At 40.5% G+C, this 24,069-nt stretch overlaps 1 protein-coding gene across 7 annotated transcripts in view; it reads left to right on the forward strand.

Annotated features, from left to right (window-relative positions):
* The first annotated feature begins 1,826 nt into the window (after positions 1–1,826).
* The window catches only part of UBAP2 (ubiquitin associated protein 2), a 97,593-nt gene continuing 75,350 nt past the window's right edge, over positions 1,827–24,069 (forward strand). For all 7 annotated transcript variants that reach the window (XM_054055136.1, XM_054055129.1, XM_054055130.1 and 4 more), the window contains exons 1-6: positions 1,827–1,848; positions 2,584–2,723; positions 8,461–8,538; positions 10,159–10,269; positions 14,104–14,257; positions 16,185–16,262. In XM_054055136.1, coding sequence (XP_053911111.1) covers positions 1,842–1,848; positions 2,584–2,723; positions 8,461–8,538; positions 10,159–10,269; positions 14,104–14,257; positions 16,185–16,262 — 568 coding nt within the window. In that variant the 5' untranslated portion in view covers positions 1,827–1,841. The remainder of the gene's footprint in view (positions 1,849–2,583; positions 2,724–8,460; positions 8,539–10,158; positions 10,270–14,103; positions 14,258–16,184; positions 16,263–24,069) is intronic.

The raw sequence follows: 24,069 nt of genomic DNA on the forward strand, positions 1-24,069 counted from the left end.
TATGCTGTGCAGGTTGTTTGGCTCTGTTTCCATCAGGAGGCTGATCTTGCTGTGCTGCTTCATCCCCCAGAAGTGTTTATAGCATTTGTGTGCCTGCCGTTTTCCTTAAAGTATCCTTTCATCCTGAATAACAAACCTGGCTTAAAAAGTGGTGGCAGAGAGACACTGTAAAACGTGTTAGGAGAGGGAGAAAAGGCATCATCTTCAGGTGCCATAGACTGCTGTCAGAACTGTAGGCTCAGTGTGTTCCTTACAAACTAATGGAAAATACTTTGTTTTAATGTGTGTGTGTGCTGCCGTCATGTCCAAAACATGAATCACAGTATTTTGAGTAGCTTCGGTGTAATTGGAGAAAATACAAGTGAAGTGCGCATCAGAATTTATAGGTAGCAGAATCAGTGTAAACATAATGTTAATTCAGAAATTATTATCAAATTGAGACCCAATGGCATTGTAATTTCTCAATGTTATCTTAAATCACGTGGGCTAATTCCAGGCTATTTTATTTGGAACTATTAGCTTGTCTTTCAGAGACATTGGTGCTCTCCATTGTGTTTTCTGTTCATCTTTCTCATTTCTTGTTGTGTTATAGTGATTAACTGATTGATACTTAAAAAAACCCACAACCCAATAGTCATTATTAGTGTATATAAACTTAAGTTAGTTTTTGGACATTAGTGGTGCAATTAGCAAGGCTTATGAAAGCAGATTTAAACACAAAGAGCAAAAGTACTTTTTTGCTGCAAACTAAGCTGAAGGCTGTCCCTGATGTGCTTAATTTATCAGTGATAGCCATGGCCAGATAGGCAGTGATAAGTGTTGAACTTGATGTTCAGAGCATCTCCACATTGAGCATTTTGCTTTCCATAGAACATGTCACAAGCTTGAGTAACCCTTGTTCTGACTGTGGCTGGTGTTCAGGGCGTCAGAGCTCTGAAGGCCTGTATGTTCTGGAGCTTAGAAGACAACAGTGTTAGATCTTCTTAAGTGGTTGGGAAACAGATTGCCTTTGGTGAATACATGCATAAAGCTGGAGAAACACAGTGTTCCAGTTAAGCTCATGCTAGAGTCAGTTCCTGGGAAAGGCAGGACTTCTCTTGTTAAATGTGTAAGAGTTCATGGAAATATACTTTCTCCTCAGACTTTATTGAATGCTTATAGCAAATAAAGAAGTTCAAAGTTTTACGTGCTTAGAGCACATAAAGAAGTTCAAAGTTGGGGTTCAGTTTTGGTCAACAAAAATGTATTTCAAAGCTGAAGAAGAGACTTAGATCATAACATGGTTAATTGTCTTTTTTAATTCTGGATGAGGCTCCCAAGTGTTGTGAATCGTTGTTTAAACTGAAGTGTCTCATCGCAACTTTAATTGTTGAGTACACATTACTCGTCAATGCTAGTGAGCAGCTGGGTATTGAACACGTCCTTGCCCGTGCAATCACAGCAGTTCACTCAGTTTTCATCTGAGCACCACCGTGCATTGAGCTCGGTGCTAGCCGTCTTGCACTAAAGATGCTTCCCTGACAAATTTTGTTTTGAGGCACAGTCATACACTCAGGCTGCAGTAAAAGCACTTTGCTGCTTGTTTGCACATCTCCTTCTGCCCAGGTGCACCAGTTGGAGGTTGTTCTTAGTTCCCTAAATTTGCAGTTTTACTTCCCAGTGTCATGGGGACAGAAGCCAAACAGTGGACTGTGGCTGTTCTGACCAGTTGAGACACCTGTTGCCAGTTAGCACAGCGACTGTAAACCGTACTCATCAGTTAGTTTTGTGCTAAATGCTGTACAAGCACAGGAGGATAATAAATTTCTTCTTTCAGAGTGGAATAATTTGATTGCTAGAGAATGAAAGGTGACTGCCGCAGATGGGATAGTGGCAATATGTGTTTGTGATTTGAGTTTTCTTTTGTGTTTCTTTGTTGTTGTACCACAAAGGTATGTTTCAAGCCAAGGTAACAGGTAATTTTCTAAGTAGTTTCTGTAAGATTGAGGGAGAACAAAAGAAAAAGTACTCGCTATAGAGGCTGGATTTAAAGGTGAGGACAGTCATTTCTCTTATAAGTGAGAAGTGAATACTAGAGTGGGCATTGGCCACAACTTTGGTGCACGTGGAGGAAAACAGTTTGATGCGGAAGAGAGGAAGTGCATAGTTTGTGAATTAGATTTTTGTGTTAGCATTCTGAGTCGATAAGAGTGGTTAAATTCCAGGCATAAAAACAAGGCAGCAGGTATTATGGAAATTTAAGGAGTGATATAGCTGGAGCTGAAATTTCAGCAGAGTAGCAAATAGAAAATGTTACATGTTAAATTACTGGAAAGAGCTCTGAAATTTAGATGTCACCAGGAAGTACAGATCTAGACAAATCCCAATCAGCTGATGAAAATGCTTTTTATCCACTGCATTTCCCCCTTTGCTGTAAAGATTGTGATAAATCCAGCATGATGTATTAAAGCTGCTTTCTCAGGAGTCTCTGTGTAGAGTTCGTGGTAAAGGCAGGAAGAGTTCAAGCTATTGCTCTTGTATATAATCTGGGTATTGCTTTGGTATCCTGCCTTAAATCATGCTCTTCTTTTTGTTTCCCTTCAGATTTTCTATTTTGTACATACACTGTTTTGTATATACTGTATATGATGACTTCGGTGGGCAATGAACGTACCCGGGGCACTCGGGACAAAATGCAAATTTCAACCACACAGCCAACGCAACCACAGAAACAAGTAGTACAGGTACGTGCTACTATATAATGTTCTTTGAGTTGAAAGTGAGCGTGTAATGATACGTGTTTCTTCCCTTAGTAAAGCAGAATAGATGGGAGGGAGAATGATGGTCTTTATGGGGAAAGTATGTTTGCTCATTAATCCAGCACATCCTGTATTCTGGAACTTTCTGTTCTTCAACATTTCCCATCAGTGAGGAACTCTATGCCTATGCCTGTGTGAAGATTTCTGTCCTGTGACCTTGGTGTCCTCAGATCTCAACTCTTCCCTGTGCCATCCTCACGATGCTAGAAGATTTCTGGTTGATGGAGGAATTTGGAAGGGTGGGAGAGGCTTTATTGGATGTGCGCTGTGTTCTGCAGTATGATTTGGCGTATTTACAAATCACAAAATCCTAAACTTGTGCAGTGTGCTCACAAAGTGGAATAAAGGCGGCTGTCCACCAGTGGACTGAAATTGAGTATCTGTAAGATTGAAATTAAGCTCTTATCGCATTGTCTTGAATCTCAGCAACCAAAGTAGTTAAGTTGTGTGCTCATCTGGGTTACGGAGTGCAAAATGTTTCTGCTCCTGGCAACTCATTATTCTCTTGTCAGGTACTTCTCAAAATTGGACTCAATTCAAGAATTGCCTCGGTTCTCTGCTGGCACAGAGTGCATCAATCTAGAGGTGCTCCTCTGGGAGATTGTGTCTTTTATTGTTTTCTAGACTGATCTTTAGTGTGGATGGGCTCTTGTTCTTTTTCATAGAGTATTAATTATGTGAGCTCAAGTCCTTATCTCCTTGCGCTGCAGCACTTTGTGTAATGGTTATTCATGCTAATGTGTAGACTTAGAAAGTGACTTTCAACACATAAACTTTTATAATGAGTAAGGCTGCAGGAGTACAGTGAGCAGGATGACACAAGTGTATGTTTCCTTTTTCTTGACATTTGTAAGACAGCAGCGGAGTACTTAGCCCAGTTTGGTGTTACCTGCACAGAGAAGACATTGGCAGATGGGCACAAGCCCAGCCAAGAGTTGCAAAGATGGCTGAGAGGCTGGAGCACAAGATCAATGAGAGGTGGCTGGGGGACCTGCATTTGTTCAGCCCTAAGAAGGCAAGGCGAGGTTGTATGTTCAGTTCAGGTACCTCATGAAAGGGTATAGAAGAGGTTAAGCTGGAGTCTTCTCAGAGACGTGATGGCACAAGTTGGAACACTGGAAATTCCAGCTGTTAAAAGGAAAAAAAATCGTTTACCAGGAATATAGTTGTGAATTAGAGAGCTTGTAGGATTTCTGCCTGGTCTCACAGAGCTTCTCTGATGGGATGTGCTGTCAGTGGAAGGTTGCACTGAGAATCGCTGGGGGACCATTCCATACTGTGATTCATTTACCTAGGCATTAGGTCTTACTGACCTCTTTCTGCCTTTTGTCCGCTTGTTGTGTAACAGATATTGGTTTGGTCAATTGAGTGGAAAAGAAGGTTACTTAACTTACAGCGATTATGTATTTTTTTTTTTATTGTTCAGATATCAGATGGACCTTCCTGCTTAGTCAGGCTTTACAAATCAACAGAAATGTGGGGGATTTTACTGCTAATCATCACTGTTTAATTTTTCTGAATGTAGAATATTGTTCCCTTGCCAAATGAAGATTTCATTGTCATAATGTCACATTGAGCAACATTTAAGTTATTTAAGAAATCCTCTCACAATTATTTTGCATTGCTTCTGGATAATAAGTGCACCGTTTTATTATAAGATCTAAGCCTGTATCTGTCACTTTCACTGAATGCTGTGTTTTGCACAGTTCTGTTTTGTCATAATTTAAATTCTTAGTTAAAAATTTCCTTCGTTATTATGCTGCAAAAATAGGATGGTGTAAAAATAATTGTGGTTTTTAACCATCAGCTTTTAAGTAGTAAATCTTAGCTTAGAATAAAATTTATTAATTTATTAATTATTTATTAAGCATTAGAATCTACACATTTTCACCAAGAATCAACAAGTCTGTTCTGGTAGCACAGAATCCTGGACTCCTGGAACAGATGAATTCTTCGAAGGTGTTTTGAGCTGCTGCTTGATTGTGAAAAACTTTGCTTGCAGGAAGTTGTCAAGATGTTTGAAAATGCAATTGTCTGTGTGAGGGAGGTCAGGTGAGGAAGCTGAGCGAGGTAGAGTTTTGTAGCCCAGTTTGTGCAGCTTCTGCAGAGTCATTTACAAGACTTGCAGTTGGGTGTAGTCGGGGACGATAATTGTTTCTTTTTGATTGACCAACGTTGGTGGTAAAAACACTGGAATTCCAAATGCATTTTGTCCATTTCCTTGCAGTTTTTTTCTGCAGTGATGATTTCATGATGGAAGAAGTTTTAGTGAGTAATACCACTTGCTGACCACCTAACAGTAACTGTAACCTTCTTTCGATGCAGCTTTGGTTTCAGGATGTGTTGTGGTGCTTCACCTTGCTTCAGCCACTGTGCGGAACACTGTCACTTGTCATATAGAATCCATTTTGTCACACGCGTTGCAGAAAATAAACCCAGAGCAGACTTAATGATGTTTACTTTTTTGATATTCGTTCAGCTCATGTGGCTGCACGTACTTGTTGAGCTTACTTTATTTGATACCACTGGTGGTTCCGCCACTTTAAGTCCCCCTTTAGAATCCATACAACAAAATTGCTCAAATTTACTTTTTTTTTTTCCCTATCTTTAATTTGCCAGTGTAATAGAAAAAAAGAATAAACAGTTAAAAAACCCAAAGATAGTAGCATAATTAAGTACAGCTAATTTTGTCCTTTAAAATGGTATACTATGTGAGCACAGTTAAAAGTTTAATCCAAAACAAGCACCAGAGTTTACAAAGACAAAAATTACAGTTATTTCTGTACGAGCCAAACATATCACCCAAGGTTGAGTGGAGTTTTAGCTGTCTTTAGATGCTGCTATTTTCTAACTTGCAGATAGAACTTGACTCTTACGGAATACGACAGTATTACTTGCAACAAAGGTTCCTTAAAAAATAAAGAAGAACCAGTCGTCGGGGGAAAACCAAAACATTTGTGACACTGATTTAGTGCCTGTGTAGTAAACACATCTTGTGGGCTTTTGTTGTTGGTTTTTTTTCTTCTCAATCTTCAATTCCATCTGGCTGTGATCCGCTGGCTGAAGTGTTAGCTATATTGCACCTGCTTGTATTCTATCCTCTTCGCATACATAGGAAAACTGAATATGCTATCACACATCTGCTCTTGTTATAGAATTGGTATATTTTTTACTTAAAAAAAAAAACAACTTAAAGAAGTTGGTTTACAGAGAAAATAGAATCTTAATGGCTTCTTCTTTCTGGAAAGATGCAGTCATGTCTCTACAGAAATTACATTGAATGTTTTTGCTTTGTATATCTCTAAAGGAAATCTTTTCACTAGCTTAAAAGTTGCATTGGGCCTGAGGGGGCTGAAGTCAGAGAAGAACATACATCAAAAAGGCTTTGCTCTTGAAATCGGCAGTCGGTTTGTTTTTCCTCTGTGCTGAACTCTCAGCAGACACGGAGGGTGAGCTCTGTCACTCAGAGCACAGCACTGACGGGGAGGCTTTCGTGGAGGGTGGCACAAGGAATTCCAGAGCAGGCTCTCCTCTGTGTTACTGACTGACTATGAAGCTGTTAGCATGATACTTTGAAAATATGAAGTAGCACAGAGTAGTTAACTCCGTTACAAACACTAATTGTCTTGGAACGTTGCCTTTTAGCACAGCAAATGTTGCTTCCCTCCTGAAACTGGGACAGCTGCAGTAACTTCTCAGAAAACAAGCAGCTGGTGGTGTGTGGTGGAGTAATTTTTAGACTCTTCTCAGCGCTTACACTTGACGACCTTCTTTAGAGCTGGTATTTGTGGTAAACTTCAAAAGTGAAGTGGTTTGGGGCTGATAATGTTGGAACTAATCAGGTGCAGAATTTCATCTGGTTGTCCTGTGAAGTGAGACTTCTAAAGGTGAGATTCAAGCCTGGAGTGAGTCCGTTCTGTCAAGAATTTCAGTGGATCAGGTGGTCCCCTTCTCAACAAAAAGAGGTCTTCCACAGAACATCAGCTCGCATTCTGGGTCCTGTCTGTCTTCAGTATCAGACTTCTGTAGCATGAGATGGAAACCTCTTTTGTTTGAGCAGAAATCAAATTAGGTCCAGGATCAGAGTTCCAGCTCTGGGTTGGAAGTGACTTTTAAGATCATCTTGTTCCAACCTGCCTGCATTGGACCATGTATCACAGAGTTATTCTTTATTCATTAGAGTTATTTTTGATATTTTTATAGAACTTTAGTGCGGGTAGACTACAAAGGCCACACTATGAAGAGTGGCCAGTATTGATGTGACATTGGTGTTCTTGAGTTGCTTTCTCTCTGGGACACCTACAGCCTATTTGGATTTAGGGCGCTTTACTCCATGCATTCATTTTAGTCTTGCAGCTCTTGGAGAAGTTGCCAGAGTGGATTTGTGGTCAGAAGCATTACAGAAGCACCGAATATTTCATCAATAACATGATCCGTTAGTATTTTCAGAGATCAGTATTTGCTTATGAAGAAAATAAATGCAGCTGTTCACAGGCAAAATCTTGAGGCTTGACTCAGGCTGCTTTGAAGTGCTCACAGTCAGGTGGTTGTTGGGACAGTTGTGGAAGATGATGTGAGCAGGAATCATCAGCAATGTGGTTAATTTAGAAATACTGTTGCCAGTTTCTTGTGATAAAAGTCTAACTCTGGAGGGGCAGTGTGGTGGGTTGACCCTGGTTGAATGCCAGGTGCCCACCAAAGCTGCTCTGTAAGAGTAGGAACAGACTGCTCCAGCCTGGGCACGTTCCTCGGGGTGCAGTCCTTCGGAAACAGACTGTTCTGGCATGGGTCCCCCATGGGGTCACAAGTCTTGCCAGCAAACCTGCTGCATTGTGGTCTCCTCTCTCCATGAGTCCATAGGTACTGCCAGGACCTTGCTCCAGAAGGGGCTTCCCATGAGGCTGCAGCCTCCTTTGGGCGACCACCTGCTCCAGCATGTGGTCCTCCATGGACTGTGGGTGGACATCTGCTCTGCTGTGGACCTCCACGGGCAGGAGGGACGCAGCCTGCCTCACCGTGGCCTTCACACAGGAATCTGCTCTGGTGCCTGGAACAGCTCCTCCCCTGCCCTTGGTTTCTTTGCGGTTGTTTTGCTCAGATGTTCTCACTCCTCTCACCTAGCTGCTGCTCAGCAGTCATTTGCCTTCTTGAATGTGTTATTGCTTACTTGCCACCACTGTCTCTGATGGTGTTGGCCTTAGCCAGCAGTGGGTTCACCTTGGATCCAGCTGGCACTGTCTCTGTGGGACACAGGGAAAACGTCTGCCACCTTCTCACAGAAACCATGTCTGCAGCCTCCACCACAACCTTGGGATGCAAACCTGGTACAAGCAGATAGTAAATGAATGTAAAAATAATAATATCAAAGTGTAAGTTTCTGTGGTAAATTCTATTTTGTGGCTTGCTTGTCTTGTCTGTATGGTGACCTTCAACTGTGGTTAAGACATATTATAACTGCTTGAAATTGCTTCTGTCCCAGCTAACTATTTAGCTGTAAAATGGGTACAGTGGAGATGTTAATCGACTCCCCACAGTACCTTTATCCTTGTTGTGCATATTCTTTTTGAGAATATGGAGATGTAAATACAGTGACATTCGTAGATACTTTCAAAAAACGTATTGTTTCTTTTTCGGTCCTTAATTAGATGTTTACTTCTTTCAGGCAACAGCAGAACAGATTCGCCTTGCTCAGATGATCTATGATAAGAACGATGCAGATTTTGAAGATAAAGTGAAACAAGTATGTTTCTTATGGTACAGAGTTATGCCCTGCAATAAGGTGCTCTAAAGCTGGTTTACATTTTGAAGCTTGAATGTCTGTTTCTGATTTAGGTGAAACCTTTTTCAGAAGGATGTGAGTTTAACTAGAGAAGGTGCTTTTATTGCACTATAAAGTCTGTTTACAAGAAATTGTGTGGCAGTGGGGCTCTGGCTGTATAGTTACACTCATGTATTTGTCTCTATAGACAAGTCTTTAAGCCAAAACTCATTGGTGCTGATGTCTCTTCCAGACTGTAGCTCCATAGTACGGTCCTGATGCTTAATGATTAGAATAGAATTCATTCAGCTTGTCTGCATGTACACGCACATGGGAAAAGTGTATCAGTTGTGTAAACTGAGTTTGCTAACATCTTGGCTGTTTTTCAGGAAAACTAAATAAATCTCTTTGTAGCTTAGAGGTGGATTGAAGTGTTATTTCTAAAAAAAAAAAAAAGCGACCTCCCAGATCTGTGTATGTGTAAAAATGATAAAATTACGCTCTGAAAATCAAATCTCACACCATTTCCTGTACCATGCTAAGTGTAGATACTCAAGCTTCCATTACCCAATTACAGCTGAGAGCATTAATTTGAGCAGTACTGAGAATCCAGGTCCGTATTCTGCTGTGGTTATGGGTGATTTGTTCTAGTGAATGCATTGCAACTCATGAAGACCCTAGGAGTGCATCCAGAAGGAGAGAACGATTAGCGTGAATGCATTAATGCATCAAAGGAGTAGATTTCTTGCAGGTTTTTTTTTCTGCTGTAAAACCTCCTCTGAAACATTAAGTGCTTTTTGTTGTTCTTGTTACAAACTTGTTCTGCTGCTGTGGCAAAAGTGAAGTCTTGTACTTACTGAAGCCAAAGGACCCTCATCAATAGTGCCTCATCAATAATAGCTCTGCTGGTGGGGTGGGTAAGAATTAAATTCTGCATAGGAAATCTCCAGTATTTATACGTTTTTCTACCTCATGTAGGTTTTTTTTCCTTTAAGTGAGTTTGCTGGATAAGTCTCATGACAGAGCATGTTATTTCTGCCTCACACTCATCAGGATGTGCACTGCAGGTCCACGGAGCATAATTCAGTACTAGGTCTCCTTAGGCAGCCATTGTTGATGCCTTTTGTGTGGCCTTTAACGTGAAATGGGTTTAAGAAGCAAATCTGGCTGAAAAATAACCTTTTTCTTAAGCTGGATGTTGTTCCAGATGGATCTGTTCTCTGCCATGACTTACTTTGCTCTCACACGGTGTGATACAGAGGGGAGTCTTTGAGGAGGGAAAGAGGATGATACTGAAGCTATTCTGGTCCTTTACAACTTGACCCTCATATAATGTTGTCTCTGGGGTGACAGCTTTTGCCACAAGCTTAAAGGTAAAGAAAAGGTGTAAAAGACTTATTTTTTGATTACCATTTAATTTGTTTCATCTTGTCTCTTTTCTGAATCCCAGGTGAATCTGTAAAATGCAGATACCTTTAGTTACAATTTGAGTTTGCTCTGACACAGTAGCTATGCACTTCCTTGGAATCTGTGGTCATACTAACTCTTATTTTCTTGTGATGATAATTCAGATGTTTTACCATGTCTGACTTTTTCCACCAGCTTATGGAAGTGACGGGGAAAAACCAGGATGAGTGCATAGTGGCACTACACGACTGCAATGGGGATGTGAACAGAGCAATCAACATACTGCTGGAAGGAAGTTCAGACACAGTAAGGTTTTACTTTCATCATTTTTTCTCTTTGCTGTATGTTTCCACTTCTGTGAAGTGATTGGGAAGGTTGTATTTCGGAAGTGTTCAATTTCCGAGTCTGCATTCAAATTCTTTGAAGTAAAAGGGCAGCTTCTCTACTGCATGTGTACCTTAGAGTAGGCTGGACCTTGTAAACGTGGGTGTTCAGCTGGTCTCTTGCATAAGTCTTTTGGCTTTCATTTATACACAGCAGTTTTAACGCTGCAGCAGCACTCAGTGCTCAGTGTGACATAGGCCTGTTTTTTTGCTTCGATGTTTTTAGTTACCCTTTAGCAACTCCACTACTCCGAGACCTGAGTCTGAGTGTTTGCCATGAAAGACAATCTTTGTAAACCAAAAGGGCAGGCAGATACCATGCAGTTTCTGTAGTTGTGCATTGCTAGTGTTGAAGTGTGAGATTTCCTCACCTGAAAGTTACATTGACAAGGGTGCTTATGAAGGATACAGCAAGTAGTTGTTCCTTTCACTGTGTTGCTTGTTTGCATGACTTTATTGAAAAATAGAGAAAGGAAACTAAACCATGGGTGTATAATTACAAGTACTGTTACTTATAACACTGCTCAGAGCAATCTTTTTTTATCACAAGAGATATCGGGAGAGATGTCTTGCTGCGGTTGAAGTTTTTGCTGGAGGGACTTCTTAGAGTTTATTTGAGGCAGTAGATTAGATTTCATCTCTTCTAAATTGGAAAAGAAACCTGGACTTCCTTTCTTCATGCTGAACATAAGAGTATTTCCTGTGATTTGTCAGGAAGTGTACTCTTGGCTTATTGTTAATGAGGAAACTCACCCCCACACACCCTAAATCTAGGACACATACCATTCTGACTGAGGGAACTTCCTTTTCCATCCCCTTTCACTTATAAGTGTTGAGGTAGTCTAGAAGACAGCAGAGTATTACACTGAGTGAACTGGCAAGTTGGAAGTAGAAGAGAGCATCTTGCCTTGATTAAATCTGTCTTGGTAATGTGCTGGTTTGTGTTCTTTTGTACTTCTCGTATTTGTTATTTTCTAGTTGAAAATAGTTTTTTGGTTAACAGAGAGTCTTTGATACTTTCTTTAGCAACTTGTTAGAAGTAATCATAACATGGAAGAAACTTTCTGAACTCATTTATCAATTAGAAGCAACATACTTATAAGTTCTGCACTTTTGACAAGTAACTCTGAACCCACTGCTGTCTGCAGACAAAATGCAACTCAGAAGCAAATACAGAGAACTTGAAGGGCTCAGGGAGGAAGAAGTATCAATTGAAGGACGTGAAGAAATTTCTTCTTATTCGTGGCAGTTTGTGGGACTACAGGTTGAAGGGTTTGTTTTAAAGTCATTACACTCTAGAACAGTTTAACCTTGGATTTGATGTCAAGTTGGAAACAGAGGTACTACTAGTCCTGAATACAGATTCCCAAATCTTTTTCTCATTTCTCTCTGCTTTGATGCACTAGAAGCTTTTGTTTTACCTCATTTGGAAGATGATTTGTCTGTCCAGAATTAGAAGAGCAAGGAGTGATAGCTAGAATGTCTATTTATAATTTCTTTGTTACTCTGCCAGTTTTGTCTGGGTTTTTTTTTTTTTTTTTTTTCCCCCCTAATGCTGTGGTCTTTAAGGCTTTGTGTGACTGTTAGTCTTTATGAGGACATGTCAGTTACAACAGTTGTGACAGTCTGAGTTTGGGTAAAGGTTTGTAGATGAGAGTAGCGAAGGGGATGGTTCTTTGCCCAAGACATCTATTTATTTAACTTTCTACATGTGTAAGATCCATTCTAGGCCTGACTGTGTTCTACTTCCTAAGCCTCTGAAGAGGGAGACAAGGGAACATTTTGAGTTATTTTTCTTTCCATTTAAGATTAGGCTACTAAGAAGGTCTCTGTTATGTATTCACGCGGATCAGGCACACAGCTGTCACTTGGGTTGCCTAAGGCGTCCTCAGCTGAAGTTGTAATCACTCAGCTCCCTTAAAGAAAATGAGCAACTTTGGTCTGTGATGGATTCCCATGCCCGGAAGTAACACTGTCCTGTATCTTAGAAGGACATGTCTAGCTTCTCAAGGCTTTCCTCAAAGTCATATTGTGGGAAAGTAAGGATTTGATGCTTTTGTAATCATCCTTTTACTGATCTTTTCCAAATCATGTAAAACCTCACTGAGGAGAGGCTGGTTACTTTTAAGCTTTGCTGGATCATCTAGTTTTGGGTGTTCTTAAACATGTTCAAAGATCATTTGGCTCCCTTCCCACCAGTGAATTGGTAGTGCGTTCTGAACTGTGTAGACTTGGTTCCCCAGTTGTCAGTGCAGTTATTTTTCCTAGTGTGAAGCATCTGTAAAGCTCTAGGAGGGTTTTATTGTTGTAATGCAGTTACACTGTCAATGGCAGGCGAAGCTGTGTGTAGTTACTGAAGGAAACAGTTTTCTGTTGCACAGATACCATGGTGTTGCTCATATGTGTAGTTTTGTGCTTCTGACCCCGTGCTTTCTGCGCACCACTGAAGTTGGCTCATGGCCAGGTAGTCTCCAGTGCTGGAGATCAAATTGAAAAGTGAGTTCAGCCTTCTTTCTCACCCATAACATCTCAAAAAATAAGAGACAATAAACATTCTCTTAGTACTTTTCTCTTGAAGGAGACACTGAGACATTGTGTTTATGCTTGTAAGCTGCTTTGTTTCCTGCTTTCTCGATAGCGTTAGTTTTCTCAGAGGCAGCATGGACTGGCATGTCGTGAGACACATTGGTCATTACCAGCCTTGTGAGGTCTTCAGAGCTGCTATTGTCTGAAGTGAGAGGAGGTAGGGCAGGACCTAATAGTACTGATACTCAGCCTTATTTGTGTAATGAAGGTGCCGGGCAGTGATCCTGGCTTTAGTGCTTCACATCTGGTGCGCCTTATTTGTATTTATAGATTTCTTTCTGAAATACCTTACTTAGACTGTAAGCAACTAGGGGTGGGGACTTACATTGCCACCTTAATGGTTTGCGAATACCTTCCTCCTTCTTCATTATGTGACTATGGCTCAATAGGCTAACGATGCAGTTGCATAATATGTGAGGTGCTGTGCTATTCTTAGCAAGTGGTTTAGTCATTTTATTTTCAACTCATATAGATAGTCCTATGGAGCCAATAGGATCCCTGAATTTATTTTGGAGATGGAGTTCAATATTAAAGATTAGGCTTGGTGTTTGGACTTTGGTCCTTTGTCTTGTTTAGACCTATTTTTTTCCTGCATTTTGCTGTGTGTGTTAAGCTGTAGCTGTTAAGAGAGCATGCTCTGGCTTATGGCCCCAATTTTCCCAGTTGTTCTGCTATTCTGTCTCTTAGTGCTTGAATTCCAGCACGTCTGGGTAATGTTTTTTTTCCACTCCTTGTTCTCATCAGTCTTTTGTTCAATGATGCTTATAAGAGTTTCTTCGTTTTCGTTGGGAGGAAAAAAAAAAGCTCTGTGCGTGCTCTTTTGCTAGATTTATGGAGGTAGTTGAGAGGGAAACTGTTGCTTGCTTTGCAGATTTTCTGCGTTGTGTTTGTATCTGGGCTTCCTTCCACTTGCAAAAATCCACTATAATCAGAAATATTTGAAATTCTCACACTCTGTAAGACAATCCAACTTCTAAAACCTGTTTTGCTTTCATCTCTTCCCAGAAACAAAGCGTGTGTTTTCATTTGTGTAGTTTGTAAAGTTTTACAGATGTGATGTTATGCAAATACCGGTTTCTTCACATGAACTGGAGGGATCCGAGTTGGAAGTATGCGCTGAGAGCTGTCTCTTTTTTTGACTTTAGTGTCTTATTCTATTCTACCCAAATAGACCTCCTGGGAAACTGTAGGGGGAAAGAAGAAAAGTCTTGGAAAGGAATCTTTAGAAAACAAAGAAAACAGAGAAAAACGAGGGGACAGAGAAGTGAGTCGCGGACGGGGAAGTTCCAGCCGACGAGGAAGAGGAGGCAGCCGTGGCCGAGAGTGTACGTACAGGGGTTTATTTTTAAAGATTCAGATGCTTTTCTTGCAGCTGACACTGTCTGAGTAGGGAGAAAATGCTTGATAGAGTAAATCCTGTCTGGGTTGTAGCTCAGTGTCGAAGAGGTCATAAATCGTTGATACAACAGGTATGCTTGATGTAAGTGACTTATTTTCAGGGTGGTCTGTGCTTGTCCAGAGGCACTCAATTTAACTTTAAGTTCTGCCCTGGTTTGATTAATTGATCTTGTACGAATGGCTGTTCTTTTTGCAAGTTTTGGATTTGAGTCTTTGTAAGGCTGGTTGAGAGCAAGTGTGTTGCTGCAGAACTGAAAAACTTTTTTGTTTCTTTTAATGAAAAAAATTATGCAGCTTTGACTCCATCTCCTTTCATGAATGGGAGAATGTGAAGATGTTTTCATCTACTCTTAAGGAGAATGAAAAGCCTGGAATCATTATTAATCTCTGACATGTTTTACTGACTTAAGCCAGCCAAAGGAGAGTTTCTACCACAGTGACAATTCTTTGCAGTTGACACAGTTACAAATTCGCTACAGTTTATACAGGTGCATATGTTGTACCAAAGCAAACTGATAGTTTCTAAGTTAGGTAGCATTGGATCACCATTTGATACACATTGCTTTTTTCTCTTAAGTTTTATCATCAAAAGCTCTATGTACTGCTGTGAGGGCCAGAGACAACACAGATAGATGAGCAGAGAAACCAGAGTGAAACATGTATGTTTAGCTTTTCATTTACAAGCGGGAAAAATATTTACAATATTGGCCAGCTCTTCTAATTTGTTATTGGAATATATTCAAATATTGTGCCAGTAAAGGCACTGTGAATCTTTCTGTATTAGAGTAATGTCAAGATAGGACAAACATTAGTAAAACTTGCAGCTATACATAGAAAAAATTTAAATCAAATCCACCAAAATGAAATCATGCTCAAAGAGTGGTGCAGCACTGGAACAGGCTCCCCAGGGAAGCGGTCGTGGCTCCAAGCCTAACAATATTCAAGAGGCATTTGAACAGACACATGGTGTAAATTTTGCTGTGGTCCTGTGCAGTGGTAGGAGTTGTACTCGATCATTCTTGTGTGTCCCTTCCAACTTGGGTCATTCTGTGATTCTGTGGAATTGGGAGGAGAATTTTTGCCTGAGCCAGCTGCTGCTTGTTTCTTTTATGAACTGGAATTAAAGGTTTTTTTTCAGATGGTTAACAGATCTTGATATTCTTTTCCCAGTTTTGTGTCCAAGAATTACTGATTTTATTGCTGCCATGAGGAGAAGCTTTGTGGTATGAAATCTCAGCAGTGTTTTAAGTGGACAGTCTATTTTCTTTTTCCATCAAGGAAGCAGCCTTCTTTCAGAGTGACTCCTCAGGGGTTTTCCACATAGTATTTAAGTTGCAGTGCTTTTCCAGCGCCTCACCTTCACCAGTAATTATCCTCTGATTTATGTACAGAGGAGATTTGTTTCAAGTTTCTTTGGTTGTACAGGGGTGTGGTATGGCCAAACAGGAGAAGAGTGGTTGTTCTTTGTTATCCCTTGTTCTTTTACTGTTGCCACCCAGAGTGTTATCAGGGAAGCATAGTATGAGGCAGCTGTATTTCCTACCTTGTTACAGAGGTGAGGCCATAATAAATTTAATAGTGTAGGCTGCAAATCGCTGCACTTTATGTTCAAAAAACCAGAATTCTCTGCTAAGGGACATTTCCCTCTTGTTAGATATTTTGCTTCCTAATTGTCTAGTGTGAAGTGAACACAATGTGCTTGTAGCTACACCTCCAAAGAGGAGGGGTGACAGAGATGTTCATCAGCCTACTCTACAATCTTGCCTTTTCTCTTGGGTTTCAGGTTCAGCAGATGGTTATGATGTTTCAGGCATGAGTTGCTAAAGTTTCTCTTAAGCTATCCTCTCTCCACAGTTAGAGCTGAAGAGAACGGAGTGGACAACAATCAAGGAGACAGGCCTTCGGACCGCGGGAAACGTGGCCGTGGGAGAGGTGAGGTGGTGGCTTTGGTGTGGGACTGGCACTAATTTCACATCCTGAAATTAAATTCTTCATTTTTTTTTAAACACTTTTTAAAGAAGTGTTTGGTTTTGGTTTTTCTTGATTTGTTGGTTATTCTTTGATTCCATAAGCACTTCAGCCACCTTTAATTTAGGAACAACCCCTCCCTTATCACTGGTCACGTCTTGGTCTCAGAACAGTTCAAAAGGATTGACACAAATCACCTTTGTGGTAATTTCCCATGTAGTAGGCTGGTGTCCTCTGGCTATGGAGAGCTGTTTTCCCACATCAATTCATGCCAGTTTTCTGTGAGTGGGAGTGCTCTGGGCTCCTCAGCATGTACCTTGGCAGCAGGAGAGTACAAGATTCCATCTGTAGGGCTTGTGGGAAGGGATTTGGTCTGTGCTTGTGCCATTTCTTTGGGGCAGGTCAGGTTTTCACGTTTGTCTTCTCTTTTTGGTACCCAGTAAGAGATAGTACAAGTCACCTTAGAGGCTTTTTTGGTAAGAGAAGAAATTTGGAGAAGAGGAGAATTGTGGAGAAAGAATACTGTGGAGTCTTAGGTACAACTGTGATCCTATTGTGTAGAAGAGATAGGAAAGATTTTGATAATGGATTCAAAATGGAATCAAGGGATGTTTAGTTAGTTTAGATTTTCATAGGATGGAGTGGAAAGAGACTTGATTTTACTTAGAGCAAGAGGAATGAAAATGAGCAATCTAGGTACAGGGCAGATTGTGTGGGGAACTGGATATCAAATAAGTTAAATTGATAAAGTGCATAGCAGAGCTAACTTACTTAGGAAGTAATGCCTGTCTTGGGGGAAGAAGTCTGCCTTCAAAGGACTCTTTTTTTTTTTTTTTTTTTTCTCTTTGGAATGTCCGGTAACCAGGCACTCAAGACAGGTACTTTCAAATTCATTGTCTTTGGATCTGCACCTTGAAGGACTGGAAAGGTGCAAAGACACGTACCTTCCAGAGGGTTGCAAGAATTGCATCGTTGTGCATGTGAATCGGGAAATACAGAATGGTGTGCCAACAGATAACTTTGCAGGAGAAGTTGTGGTTTTGATCTTAATAGGTGCAATGTAAGTATTTTGGTATTTTATAAAAGAATATTTTATACCCGAAGGTAGGATTTAAAGGCAGGATTTAAAAAAAAAATTAAATCAAACGTAGAGGTTGATTTCAAATGTAGTCTATTTTTTGCTTTCTAACCTAATGAAAAATACTCTGCTGCTGTCAGCACTGTAGCCTTCTAGATGAAGATTGTGTGTCTCAAGCCAAAGCGCCTAATCATCAGATCAAACTGATGTATTTGTCTGAAGAAACAGGAACAACTCCAACAGATTTATTTTCTCTGGTGTAGCATACATAGTATTACTGCGTTTCTGCGCCATATCTGGTTAAGACTGTACATTCATGTGAGCAAAGTATCTTAATGAAGTGTTCTCAACTGTCTGTGATAAACCTGTTGAAAGACTTCAGGATCATTATATTACAAGTGTGTGTATTCTGTGGCAGGAAATACCTAATTTAATTTTATAATGCAAGCCCTTGAAATCTGCAGGGAGTTGTATAGAGCTATGTAATTCACTTCTTGGTATTTCAGGGATGCACAGTCTTCTTTTTTTGGACATTAGTAAAAATAATTAAAAAAAAGCTTCTTGCCAGTTAATTCAGTAGCCTGCCTTTTCTGTTACACGGTGTAGTTAAATGTAGGATCAAGTACTTCAGCTGGAAGTAAATAGATTGCTGGTAATCACCACAGCACCCTTTTTTTAGAAGTGTTTCATGCAGTGCTTGTGTAGGAACCTAGGCATCTGCTACAAAATTAAGGGTCAGCTAATATCTGAGCAATGCACTGTCTCTTTATTTTAAGCTGCCTTCTCAGGCTGGAGTTATCTTACTGACTTTTTTCTAGGGGAAGTTTTGCTGGGCCACTGTATTACTGCTTTGCTGTAGAACAACCTAATTTTAATTTTTAATAATGTAACATAGTTTTCAGAAACTGTATGGTCTGAAAATAGCAGAAATGTGTTTGACACTGGGGTGATAATGGGCTGTTTTCTGAAGGGGAAGACCCCGATACCAAATATTTCAGCCTTGATCCTGTAGGCTTTTGCTTCCTTCTGCAGTAGATACTGTTAATGACAGCGTGACATTCCTTGCTGCTTTTTAGGATAGGTGTTCAGTAAACATCACTGGTTGCTGGTATGCGGATCAGGGATTTGAAGTAGATACGTGTTATTGACTGATAACCAGAAAGCAAAACTGCATCACAGGATGTGTTTCAGGACACATCCCAGCTGGAATCACTCTGCCCTCAATCTTTGCTTGCTAAACTGAAGGTGTAAGCTTTGGCTTGGAAAGGAGTCAATGAATTTATCTTTTTTTTTTTTTTTTTTAAGGTGGCCTTCACATGAGTCTTCAGAGCTGGATTTCCGGAATAAGCTTAATTTAGGTGTAAAATAGGATAATGGTGATAGTAATTGCAGCAAAGTACTTGTATTTGTGTGTCAGTATTGCCAGGATTTGTAACTGTCTGGAATAGAATCTCATGAAGGAATTATGGTGAAAGATGGTTATGTCTTTAGGACTGTCATCTCTGGAAATGTTTCCCCGCTTGTGTTTTAACCAGCTGCAGCGTTACGAACACACTGACAAACTTTCCACACACAGTTCTTTTTCTGCTGCTGTTTTGTGCTGTTCTCACATCTTAAGGTCTGGTGCTGTCACCAGGCTCCATCCAATGTTGGAAAAGATGTGGCAGAGCTAGAAAAGGCTTCCAAAGGTACAGGGAAAACTTGCATTTATGAGGTGTGAGGTACAAGCGGAGTAGTACTTCTTGACAGGACCAAGTGGGTGTAGGGTAGACATTTTTGCAGAGAGGGTTCTGTGAGGAAGTCGATTGATCACTCCAAACAAGTACATGATTGAGGAAATGTTAAATGAAATCAATAGGTTCAGAATTAGCTTAGAGAGGAAGTTTGTCATACGTGTAGTTAACCTGAGGAATTCCTTCCTGTAAGATGTTGTGGGTGCTGAAAATTTACACACAGACTTGACAATTTCAGCCTGAAAAGAAACACATCAAGGAAAGGAGAAACCAGTGAGGGTTTTGATGAATGTAATTTATCTTCAGCTGAGGAAGTCTGAGTGACAAATAGTTGAAGACTAGGAATGTCCAGAGAATCTGTGCTGTGGTTTTGGTTCTTGGTACGCTTTGTTACCTACTTGACCATGGCTGATAATGGGATAGCAGCTAGGTGGACTCTTGGACTTGGATTGGCATAGAATTTGTTGTAGAGTCATATGTAGCAATTTTTCTGGATTACATAGTGAAAATGGATTTGTCCCTTTTATTTCTGTTCTTCTTTTCTCTTTCTTTTCTTTCTTCCAGAGCAATGTGAGCATGCCGTAAATGTGGATGCTGACAGGGATTGTTTTTCTAGCAAAACAGAGATAATGAAAGAGAAGAACGTTGTTTAAACTTTGGCCTTAAACAACATAATGATGAGCCTCTCGGGTTTCTTTTTGTTTGCTAGCTGTATGAGAAGACAAAGCAGCTTACCCTTTTTGTAAATACTCGCCAGTAGTCCAGCTTTTATTATTGATATCTTTTTTTGTAGCATTTTTTAGATAAGTATGCATGCTATGCTTGAAAAAATTGAGCTTCTGTAATCAGAATTATATGTCTAAACATTTTCTTGTTTTAAAAGCTTACCACAAGTGGCACATCGTATTTTGTATTTCCTTTGCCAGATCTAGCAAAGATGTTTTTTCCAAAACATGAGTGTAGAGCAGACCTTCTGGAGGTCATAATCCAAAGTCTGTCTAGTTTTGCTGTAGTAGCTTCTGTATCAGTTAGGAAGCTGTGTCACTTAAAATGCTTTTTCTTTTTTTTGAGATTAATAAGAATTTAGCTTTAACATAAGTTATGGACTTGCTTTTAAACATAGCTTTAGAGTAAAAGGCTTCTGCACATGCTTCTAAGAATGATTACTAGAGTACATGGAGTATATAACTGATGCAGTGCTGCTAGGTTTATGATGTCTAGTAAGACAGAAGTGATTTCAATTATTAAGTATAACCTTGGTGTTTGTTCTGGTAGTGTGGAATACCTGGAATACAAACTTTCTATAGTCTCCTTATCTCTTCATAAGGCTCAAGCCTACATCACCTTGGTATCTGCTGGGAGGCTGGCTGGCTCTGCATTTCCAGTGCAGAGACCAGGGCTTTTCAGCGACTGTGTAGTCAGAGATAAGCACAAATCTAGGGTGTTGCCTGTCCTTCCAGTCTGCGTTTCCTTTTCCTTTCAGATATTCTGAGGGTTTTTTCTTAACCTTCAAGTGTCTTCATCTAATTTAAACCTGTCAATGTGAAAATCTGTATTTTGAAATAAAACACCTGTCTTGCAGCTGGAAGGTTTTAGGTCTGCAAGCTCAGGCAGCTGGATTTTATACAAAATGGGCTCTTAGGTTAGTGGGCTAGGCCTGCCCGAGTTGTGGTGCTACACAATTTTCTTGTGCGTGTGTGTTTGTTTTGGAGGGAAAAACGTTGTGAATGAGAACAGGGATGGTACCAGAGTGAAGACTTAATTGTGTCCTTACAAGCATCTTGAACTCCCAGTGGATTTTAGTGGAAACAAAACTCACTGCCTGCCAGGATGTAAGTGTTGACTTCTCTAGAATTCAGTCCAGAAAAGAAAATGTGAATTGTGTCAGTGATGGCTGACATAAACAACAGAGGGAGGTGTGCCAGAGAATAGGAAAAAAAGCCCAGCAGTACGCAATTGAACAGTGTTGCAATGTTAAAGGAAACAAAACAATGTTTTAAATAGTTCATGGTTTAAAATTATGTTGGATGGGGTAGTAACAGGAATGTTGATCAGAATCAAGTGTAAACATAATACCCCAGTCTTGGTTTCCCGAAACAGAAATGAGTAAGCAATGCTGCCTTGATGCTTCAGGCTGTTGTTTGTAGATCTGAGTTTAAAAGGCAAGTGAGGAAATGTTACAAGAGTTTATATGAGGCAGGGCAGTAATTTTGTTCTTTGCCTGATATCCGTCGTTTGCTGTTGTGCTCAACATGCTGATTGACTGCAAGAATATCTATTCGTTTAGACTCACTAGAAGATTAAATGAGCTGATGCCAAGTCACTTGGTTGCTTTTTGTGGGTAGGTAAAAATGTTGATAGAAGAGTTGCTGATTGTGAATTATGACAGGAGAAAGAAGGGTTTCTTATGAACATTGTCTTTTGCAATCTAAACCGTATGTGCACATCTCTTTAGAATAGCCTTAAAGCTATACTTCTTATGTTACAAGCATAAACCAACATTGCTGCTGAGGGGAATGGCTCATGTTGGTCTCCTGGTGCATTTGAACTGTATCAGAAGATTGATCTAAGTGTAAAACTAGCCAACCAAGTAAGAAGCGGCAGGTAGCATGGTAGCTGGGGACAACAGGTTTTTTAGGCTTATCCTGGTGTAAAGGTGACTAGTTTTCTTGGTATTTAACAAGCAGGGAACAAGTTTGGAGAGCTGATTCAACTGTGAACTGATAATTTTATTGTCTGGTGATGGTTTGGTGTTCACTCACTGCTACATGCAAAACTGTCGGTGCAGGAGGGAGAGCAAAGCTTGTGATTACTAGTGAGGAAAACCTTGGTTGTAGTAGTTTGGATTTAAATGGGTTTGAGTTCCAGTGGGATTGCATGCTCAGCATCTGGGTCCTTGCTCTAAGTTACAGTGTGAAGCCCCATTTGCTCACTGATCTTTTAATCACTGTTAAAAAGCACCAGAAGTTCGCAAATACCTGATGCCCATGCATGGTTGCTTCGTGACGGACTTCTCTGTGTTAGAAGACTCTGCCTTCTGTTGTTTTAAAACCACGTTTTAGTTTTCACAGCTGAGAGAGCTAATTTTCTTAGCATGGCAGTGTAAGAATGTATTAGTGATCTGGTTGTGTCAGGGAATCGGCCCTTCCCAATGGTATCTTGCAATAATGACCATGATTTTGTCTGAGTTAGGATGGTCTTTCATATTTTCAATAAATTCTTTGTAAGTGTCTTTCCTAACTTTGATTTTAGTGCTTTCTGTAATCCACTGGTTTGGTACTTCCCTTTTGTCTCCATTAGAATGCTTTTTGTTGCATTTGTTGATCATGCTTAATTTTAGTTTTGACAGAAAGTGCAGACACAGCTTCCTGGAGTTATAGGAATCCACTTCAAATTCAAGTTCAGGATTAGCTTTCAAAGTGTCCTGGTATGAAAATCACTTTGCTGTTTAGTAGTCCAAGTCTCTGCATGCAACTTCAGGAAAAATGTGATTTCTTTCTAGCAATTTCTAAGGTTCCTATTGCTGTTTTTAGCCGGTACTTTATTTGGCCCACGCTGGTAAGGCATCTTACATATGCCTTACTTGCTAAAACTTCACCTTCTGCTCAGTATGCTGAGGTTATTCTTTCAGGCTTTTCCACTTGAGAGGCTGGGGAGACTTTCCTTCTCTTCTGAAATCTGTTTGTACTTTCATGCTAGCTGTTCCATCTAATCTTTCTGTACCTAGTGTCTGCCTCACTCAGAAGTACTTTTGCTTGACTGTTTCTGTCATTGTGGCCCCCAATCAGACTTGTAGCTCAACTTGTCAAAAAACTATTGATCTCTCTTCTGTGCATCATTAGTAAATGGTGTTTAATGCTGTATTGATAGCTGTAGGAAATAAGTTAATTAGACATATGGCCCCTACATTGTCCCCAAGAAACCTTGTTTAGCTGATTCTACTCTTAAAGAAATTTATTTACTGAGTGGAAAGCTAATGTGGAGTGCACTGACTTATGAGTATCTGTGGGCTGTTACCTCGTTATGCTGCGGATCGGCTTCCCAGATTGAGATTTTTAAGTAGGTGAAGGAGAGATCAGTTGAATAGGTAGGCTGAGTGAGGAGATTCAGAAGCAGTTACCATCAGCTGGGTGCAGCAGGTCCTGAGACACTGTTGTTTATGACAGAGTGTAGAATTCTGTGTGTAGGCTTAGTGGAGGGGGATGGTGATTGCCTAGTTGTAGCCATTGTTACCTCTTCCCTAACCTCTGTCAGCCTTCTCTCCAACCGGTTGTGAAAGGAGAGCAAATAGGGGAGAATGTAGAGATAGCAGGCTTGGCTTTACGTCTTGTCCCACTGCAAATGTGTGCTGCTGGGATGAGAATCCCTGTTCTGCAAGTTTCCATGGCTTCTCTGTAATGAGCAATTTTCTTGTGTACAGTATGAGTAAATTCTCTCATCAAAACGTGATAGTAGTTATCCTGCTATTTTCATGCTTCTAAGAAGGCCTTGAAAGTGTAGGTAATAGATATTTTAGAGGTTCAGAAATTCTTTTAAAACTTGGACAGTAAACTAGGGCAAGAGGATGAATGAGTGCTGAGGGGAAGGAAAGGAAGTGCTGCAAGCTTGGGGAAGAGCAGCTGGAAATCTGCCTGGCAGAGAAGGACCTGGGAGTGTTGGCTGACAGTGACTGAACATGAGCCAGCAGTGTGTCCAGGTGGCCAAGAAGGTCAACAGCATCCTGGCTGGTATCAGAAACGGCATGGCCAGCAGGACCAGGGAAGTGATTGTGCCTCTGTGCTCCGAACTGCTGAGGCTGCACCTCGAATCCTGTGTTCAGTTTTGGGCCCCTCATTACAAGAAGGACATTGAGATCCTGGAGCGTGTCCAGAGAAGGGCAATGAAGCTGGTGAAAGGGCTGGAGAACGAGTGTTGTGAGGAGCAGCTGAGGGAACTGAGGTTGTTCAGACTGGAGAAAAGG

Source organism: Cuculus canorus, chromosome Z (assembly GCF_017976375.1).
Source record: "Cuculus canorus isolate bCucCan1 chromosome Z, bCucCan1.pri, whole genome shotgun sequence".
Classification (NCBI taxonomy): domain Eukaryota; kingdom Metazoa; phylum Chordata; class Aves; order Cuculiformes; family Cuculidae; genus Cuculus; species Cuculus canorus.